The 8,264-nt window shown below is 30.3% G+C and overlaps 2 protein-coding genes across 2 annotated transcripts in view; one reads left to right on the top strand and one right to left on the bottom strand.

Annotated features, from left to right (window-relative positions):
* The first annotated feature begins 301 nt into the window (after positions 1-301).
* LOC108748307 (zinc finger protein 449-like) lies at positions 302-1,478 on the top strand. The gene is made up of 2 exons (XM_018486357.1): positions 302-449; positions 1,198-1,478. Exons 1-2 carry the CDS (start codon positions 302-304, stop codon positions 1,476-1,478), a joined length of 429 nt encoding a protein of 142 aa, XP_018341859.1.
* Positions 1,479-7,345: 5,867 nt separating this feature from the next.
* The window catches only part of LOC108748284 (venom allergen 3-like), a 2,603-nt gene continuing 1,684 nt past the window's right edge, over positions 7,346-8,264 (bottom strand). Inside the window, exons 3-5 of the mRNA XM_018486333.1 lie at positions 8,140-8,221; positions 7,915-8,053; positions 7,346-7,642 (exon numbers count right to left, since the gene is read on the bottom strand). Coding sequence (XP_018341835.1) covers positions 7,471-7,642; positions 7,915-8,053; positions 8,140-8,221 — 393 coding nt within the window. The 3' untranslated portion in view covers positions 7,346-7,470. The remainder of the gene's footprint in view (positions 7,643-7,914; positions 8,054-8,139; positions 8,222-8,264) is intronic.

The raw sequence follows: 8,264 nt of genomic DNA on the forward strand, positions 1-8,264 counted from the left end.
GATGTCGCGCGCGATTTCTACTCGAGATTCGAACATCAATGCTTCTAATGACGCTATTTCGCCGAACTATCTTTCGGCGCTCAGAGAACTTCGACCATCGGAGGATTTTACTTCGATTATCGGAACTTATTCGATGACCGCAAATTCAGATGTCGCGGGATCATGGACTGCGAGCTCAGAATCACGCCTTCCCGATGTTCTCAAGATACATCCCGGTGTCTATTCAGGGATACATTCCGGATTTCAATCTGGGATTGAATTTTATCCTGGAATCCTTCCTCTAAATCTTTATAATCATTCTATGGAAGAAGCAGTGCAAATGGTGCATCGACAGGATGTTGTCGCTAAAGAGATGAAAAAAATGCGCCCAAAGAAACACAACTGTCCACATTGCAGTATGGCATTCAGTAACGGCGGCCAGCTTACCGGACATATTCGTATACACACTGGTTAGTTAAAAACTTTAGTATAAATAATTTACAAATTTATACAATGTTGTATGAGTAAAAAATAATCATACATAAGAAACATTTCTTAGAGAACATTTTTAAACATTTCTATAAAATAGTCTTATTTTTCATGTAGTTTTCAATAGTCTTGTTTTTCATAATATTTTGCTAAGACAGAACGTTTAAATTTAGTTTGACAAGTTGTTCTCTTTATTTTATTATACTTTTATTATATTTTACTCTTTTTATCTTACTTTATTTCAAACTGTGTTAAAGAATTTCCTAATTACCAAAGAAATAAAAGATATACATAAAAAACGAAAACTGAAAACTTTTAAAGAATTCTTCTAATTTATTGTTGCAAAGTTTTAGCATTATTTTCTTTATTTGTCGTTAAAACTAAAAGACATTTATCGTGGAAACCTTTATAATATTTGTATCGTTTTTTTAATGTATAAATATTTTGCAAAATATTTGTAATCCCTACATAGACAATACTTTCATTTAAAATACTTGCATATTCATAGAGAGATTTATCATTCGGAAGAAGAGTTTCTACGTCCACTTATGTATATTTTGATTCAGATTGCTTACGTTATTACTTCGTGTAATAAATTTGTATGCAAATATTCATAATTATCCTAATTTGCATTTAATATTGGTAATTAATCTTTGGATATCGTCCGAATAAATTTAGGCAAAAACGAATAATCGTTTCGACAGAACATATAGGATTTCGTTCCTACAGGTGAAAGACCGTTCAAGTGTGACGTCGAATCCTGCGGGAAACGGTTCACCAGAAATGAGGAATTGACGCGACACAAACGTATTCACACTGGCGTTCGGCCTTACTCTTGTGTCTTTTGCAAAAAACGATTTGGACGCAAGGATCATCTCAAGAAGCACATGAGAACTCATGAGGTACGCGACTCGTATCGCGTTTCGACAGCGGCATTAGGCATGATCGCTTCTCTAAGTTATCCATTTCAACAATCTACCGAACTTTCGCCATACCTTTATCAAATCTGACGTTGGATAGAAAGAAAGTCGAACACAGTGATCACTTTGACAATAAATAAATTTAATGTTTACAAACGTATAGTTAGCTTTCGATGTTTGAAGAATTTTGACAAGAACTTCGAACAGTTTCGCATCAATTAACAAAGGGATTTATTCAATGGTAATCGTAAATTTAGACTGTGAGCTCGATAATCTCTGAATTTGTCATATGAAAAGGAAAATAACACCAATATTTTGCAACGTTACATGTTAGATAAATTGCGAATTTAGATAAATAAGTTAGAATAAGTTCACGTATTTTACAGTGTAATATACTAGTTCGATAACGATGTATTGATTCCAATCACTACAATAATACGATATAATTGTGCAATCAATCTAACGTTATCGAGATGTTCTCATCTTAAAATTGAATGAATTCTCGAAACATATTACTTATTATTTATCTCATATACTTTTACTCTAATTTATAAAATAATATAAATACTTATGTAGTATAATTTGTACGTATTCTTTTTATTTTTCAATTGGTTTACAAGACTTTTGTGTTATATACTTATTTATATACTTTCTACTTATAATCTAACTTATCTTTTATTTGCAATTTATCTAATTTACAATTAATTTAAAAAACAATCTAATTATTTCTATCTCTGTTCATCTTACAAACCGAGACTTCCATTTCCGTAGACGTTTTAACTTCTATTTTTTCTCAATTTTTTTTTCATTATATAATGTATATATTTATGTAATATAATATATATACATTTATCTAATGAAAAAAAAATTATTGCTATCTCTGTTTATCTTACAAACCGAGACTTCTATTTCCGTAGACGTTTTAACTTCTATTTTTTCTCAATTTTTTTTCATTATATAATGTATATATTTATGTAATATAATGTATATACATTTATCTAATATAATATAAATATTCATCTCTTCTTTTAGCGTCATATCCTCTCAGCGAACGTTGGCAATTGCCTTGGCTATTACTATTAATTACAACTTTGAATAGCTTTAGAGATATTTTGCCAAAATTGCCTTGAATTCTTAAGTCAGATTTTTTATCTTTCAGACAAAGTTTTACCGAGATATTTTTCCTTATATAATTTATTACTAATTAAAATAGATAGTACTTGCAATTAGAGTTGTTTATTATGTATTCTTAATGTAAATTAGATGTAACAATCATGTATTTTGAGAAAGTAATATGTTAATTGTAAATATGTGTATAAATTTATAGTATGTTAGATGTAAATAATCAAAGACTGACTATATTTAAAAAGTGCATATTTTATAAATATTTATTAAATTTATATATTGTATTTGTTATATAATTGAGGGATTTATTGTTGAAATAAATATTTATAATATATCGATAGCGTTTAATTTGAAGAAAATAGCTCATTGCTCTGCATGAATATATTTTTATTTTATATAATAGATATTCTAAAATTCTCTAAAATGTACAACTCTAATTGAAACACAGAAATGAAATAAATTGACTTTTATTAAATAACTAGTATTTTATTATTGCAACAATTAGATATTTAAATTACATATGACAATTTTCAATTCTATCTATCAATATTTATGGCCCCTTCTTAATATATTTTCATAATTATATTAGCGAATATTAGCGGATGATTAGATTATTATAATAATTTATAATATTATACTCTTTTCTCTGTAATATTGTATGTCCAAATTGTAATTGCAATATTTCTCTGATAATTCTATGTACTACTTCTTGCATAAATATGATCGAATTAATAATATTTTAAATCAGGCAACGATATTCGTTCATCAACGTTGCCTCGAGACTACCACCATTTTCCCGGCGATTAAATTCAAGATGGCGTCACCAACCGCACCGATTGCAACCCCTCATGTAATAGAGAACCCCTTGCTCGTTTATGCGACGTACTGTAAAGGACGTAGGGGGAAGAATGGTGGGTTGCGCCCTTTCGCCCTCGGCAACATACACGCGTCTCTCTGTCCGCGCTCTTTTTCCGCCTTTTTTTTCATTACAATATGTTTTTATGGGATGTTTCGCGGTTACGTATGAATCTGTGATTCCGAGGGAAGTATCAAAAGATAATATGCTCACTCGTTAAATCAAAGAATTTAAAAAAATTGGGTATAATTCATTTCTTCAGAAATCTTTTATCTTTTATCTTATATTTGATTTGAATTCGTGTCGTTTTTTTACTCGATAATTACAATTTCCTAATAATTTGCAAAACGATTTTTTATGGCTATATACAGTTAGTCATGAAACTGATTATATAAAATATGTTTTTCTTTATAAGTATATTAAATATTAAATATTTTACTTCAACATTTATATTATTTTATTATTTTTAATAAAATATTGTATGATTAGAAAATTAAAATTTTATTGTTTAATTGCTCTCCCAAAACAATACAATTCACCAATGTGTATCTTTCTCTTAATCATTTAGGAAAATTATCAATATTTCGATACTTTTTTCTAAGCCTGTTAAGCCTTAACTACAACTGAGCACACTTTAAAAAGCAAACTTTAGATTCAAAGCGGATTATAAGTGGCACGCGAATGTCAATTTCTATCCGGAACATGACACGAATACGATCGCAACTGACAGAACTGGCTAATCCGGGAGCTGCTGCGGTAGCTTAGCGTTAAGTGTACCAGATTCTCACACGGGGAGTCCCGGTAGCAATTCGGGTAGCGGAAACCCCGCTGGGACTTTGTCGAGCTCGTTGACACCCTCCTACTGATCTATAGATATATGATCGTGAGCCTTCTAAAGTTCTTTCTCTAGAGTACGAATCTTTCTTCTCGGTCTCTGTCCCTCTTCATCTATTGTACTAAGTTTCGTAGTTCTTTTCCGAAAATATGGAACTTCATTCTCTTTTCTTTCTTCTAAAAATTTCTCTTTCTAATAGCCAGTTAAGTTTCATCCTTTTAGATATTTTTCATTATCATTAAGTACTTTTTAGAGTTTTTAAATTGAAAAGAAAAAACTCGATGGACTTTGAACTTTCTTTTACAATGCATGTTATGATTCCTTCTTTGTTCCTTTTTTCTTATTGTCCCCTGCAAGTTGGCAGGTAACTTGCTGTTAATCTGGCCTGTTCCAAATCTTATAACCGAAGGGTAACTTTAAACGGTTAAACGGTTATTTAAATGCATCCGGATTACGGCCTTAGAAAAGCCTAATCTCTCTTACACAGATAATCTATTATTATTAAGTCGACTATGTTCAATAATATTTGTAGCATTCTTTGTTGCTTTCTACTTTTGCACTTGCCGACAAAAACAGACGGATTGTATTTCAAACCTCTATTTTTTCAAGTAAAATAAAAATAAAAAATTTACAATTTTTATTCAAATGACAATAATCTATTTGCGTTTAATTTTACGACTTACTTGTTTCATCGAAGTTGAAGTTAATGTTTTATGGTGCAGCATAATACACATAGGATGTGTATAATATCTACATGCAAATTGCAACCTTTTTTTCATTTATTAAGTGAACGAACTCTAATTATATATGAAAAATTGTATTCCAGAGAAATTAATTAATTAGTTTTCATATATAGACAGCGATCTGATTCACGTTCACGGCACTCGTGAGCATCATTTGTCCTTATTTAATATTGAGAAACAACAGGAATAAAATGATTCTTAAGCATTGTAAGCGTGAATCGGACTCTCTATACATGATCTACCTTATAATGATCTACCTTGTAATGAACAAAAAATATTATACATACAAGATTCAACACAATGGATAGTTTTCTAGCTATTTTTAATTTAACATAATTATTGGCATAATATTGGTCCAATCCCCAAAACTTAAGCAATGTCAATAAATTGTTATTGGGGATGTTTCCAAGGTATAAAACTTTTACTCACAGACCTTTAATACATCATATAGCTTACAAACTATCTGTTATTGAGCCTTATGTCTATGACATCTTTTGTTCCCTATATTTCTAAAAGAAATTACAGAAATTTAACACTGAACAATTTATTACTGAAAGAATAGAAACAGTAGTTAATTATTTTTTTGGGATCTAATTTATCTACTATATAATTAGCGCAGGATCCTTTGCTATTATATACATTAACAATTCTTATGCGTATTATATTGGAATAAGCAATCGCGAATAATATTTACGTCCTAAATTCCCAATGAATTTACAATCGTTTCAATTCTAATAGCGTTGCTCCGAGGAAATCGCTGTCAACGAATACAAATTCTTCCGCTTTTGCCGTCGCCGTTCATTCTTTCCGCCTTTTACGCGCGTCCAAACATTACCTGCGCGTTATGTTGTCCATGTCGCAGATCACTTCCCTTGTGCAGCGATGGACGCTGCGGGTGGGCCTGTATATCGGAATGTTTGTCCGCGTCATTGTTGCGCGTCTGACACTCGATACGTTCCTCCCAAAATCCGGTTTTAAAAAGCGTTTAGAACCCCTAATAGCCAGCCACCTTTCCTCCTGCTTTACGCGAGATATCGCTTCTTCATCGGGAAATCTTTCGCATTCTCCCGCGTGAGGACGAGTGTTCTCGCGCTCACCGGGAAGTCACGGGCACACCCGGGGCGCCGCTGACTTTCTGATGTATGGACCGCTTGTATCCATTCGCAATTCAAAAACGATGAATACGCGCTGACGTTCGTCGTTGCGCGCACCTGAAAGTTACGGATCGCTCGCAGAATCATCACGACAGGCTGGACTGCCCGCGGGGATGAGTAGTTTGTAAACGGAAGAAGGTGCGAGTAATGTAATCCGTTAATCGAGGGGATCTGCCGGATCAGGATGCAATCGAGCAGATGAGGCGTTTCAAGAGAAAATGTGTTACAGTATATGCGCAAAAATCTTAGATAAGAAAGTTACTTGTTAATGATTTATGTATTCTTTACAATGTTACTGTTATCATTAAATTTCTAGCGTTACTTTTAATATGATTTATGTATTTTACTTTTTCTTACTTTTATTCTATTTTACAATTATGACGGAAACGAATATCTCTGTTCTTGACTTTCAGCTACAAAATGATATCGCTAGTTATAAAATCATAAAATTTGTGAATAATTAAAAAATTGTTTTTATTAAATAATAAGTAGATATTTTATTAATTAATAATTAAAACTATTAACAAAATTATTCATTTCTCTCTGGTATAATAACTTAAAAAGTCAATATCTTAAAAATGGAGAGTTTGTAAACAAATCAGGAAAATTTTGTTGTTTTTTTTTGAGATCCTAAATTTAATTTCGATTTTGGCAGTTTGATACCCTGTATATGTGGAATGTAAAAGAAACAGGAAATACTATTGACAGATAATAGTATATGTTCGATACTAATGTATGTAATACATGAACTAATATCCCCCTTGCCTTACACATATCCATAAATTTTAAACATATCCTTTGCATCCGTGTATTTAAACAAGTTAACGATTTAGTGTATAGATGTCTATAGGATACACAACAACGACAAAAAAAGGCTTCGACATATTTTATAAAAATATGATTTTCATGAATAATATAATATAGGTACTTATTTTTATTTTTATTTTATTTAGCACAGAATAATAAGACTAAACAAAACATTGTTTTAAATGTATGTATGCGATTGTACATTAAAACTTATCTTGAGATTTAAAAAAATTTATACTACTTTATTCATTACACATCTTTATTTCTAGATACATTAGCAAAAATTATGTATATTGTTATTTTTCATTTTATGTTAGAAAGTTGTACCTAACAAAGACAATTTATAGAAAAATTTGATGTTATTTGAAGCGTTAGAAAGAAAAAAAAAACAGAAAAGATACAATAAAAAGAAAGAAGAAAATATTATTTTACTCTTTATTAATATTATTATGCAGTTGCAACTGTATGTTTTTATTGACAACGCATATTATAGCTTTTTGTTTGCTTTCCTATTTTCTTCAGTATCACTTCTTTTATTACATTTCTAATCTGTCAGATTTACTTAATTTGCAATTTCATACATTCTCTCGTTTTTTATATTTCCTGCTGGACCGTAATTGCAAACCATACAGCTCCTATGCCATGCTGTATCCTTATACTTTATAAATCCGCAACCAATTTCTGTTGTTGTAGCCCAGACTATTTGGGTATAATGACCTGTCTCCACTTGCATTCTACAAATAATTTATTTTATAATCACATTAAAAATGTTATCATAAATATATCTTCAAAATCATTTTAATTGATACTATAATAGTTTAATATTATTTATGTACAATTTCTTATATACAATACATAAATAACTCGATTCTCTATATAGTATAAATATGATGCAGATATGTAAGAGGCTTTTCTTGCGATTAAAGAATTAATTTATATTATAGTATATTTGTCATATTTAAAATCTATATGTAATTAGAATATTCAATATTAAAAAGATATTTACTCAAATGGCTGGTCAACTTTATTTGCATCAAAATTTTTTACTTCATCGTACCATACGTCTTCAATAAAATTTTGTATAGTGGAATTGTTTTCTTTAGAAGAATATGACTGGGCTATATTCTGACCAACTTGAAATTTATCTGTAATACATTTAGATGAAAATAATAAACAAATTAATAAATCGTATATTTAATTTATAGTTGTACGTGAATGTATAAATCGGTACCTATATCTCTACATGCATCATGATTGTAAATGCATTGATTGGCCCACCTTTGTCCAATGTTTGCTAATTCTTTATTCCAGCTCTAAGAGAATGTATATGCGCGCGTGTATACATATATATATATA

The sequence above is a fragment of the Trachymyrmex septentrionalis genome, unplaced genomic scaffold, assembly GCF_001594115.1.
Source record: "Trachymyrmex septentrionalis isolate Tsep2-gDNA-1 unplaced genomic scaffold, Tsep1.0 scaffold22, whole genome shotgun sequence".
Lineage (NCBI taxonomy): Eukaryota > Metazoa > Arthropoda > Insecta > Hymenoptera > Formicidae > Trachymyrmex > Trachymyrmex septentrionalis.

Bases quoted from the DNA above. Each gene is read 5' to 3' on its own strand.
- LOC108748307 (XM_018486357.1), top strand. From the start codon at position 302: ATGGAAGAAGCAGTGCAAATGGTGCATCGACAGGATGTTGTCGCTAAA. The intron at 450-1,197 runs GTTAGTTAAAAA...TCGTTCCTACAG, and splicing joins ACATATTCGTATACACACTG to GTGAAAGACCGTTCAAGTGT.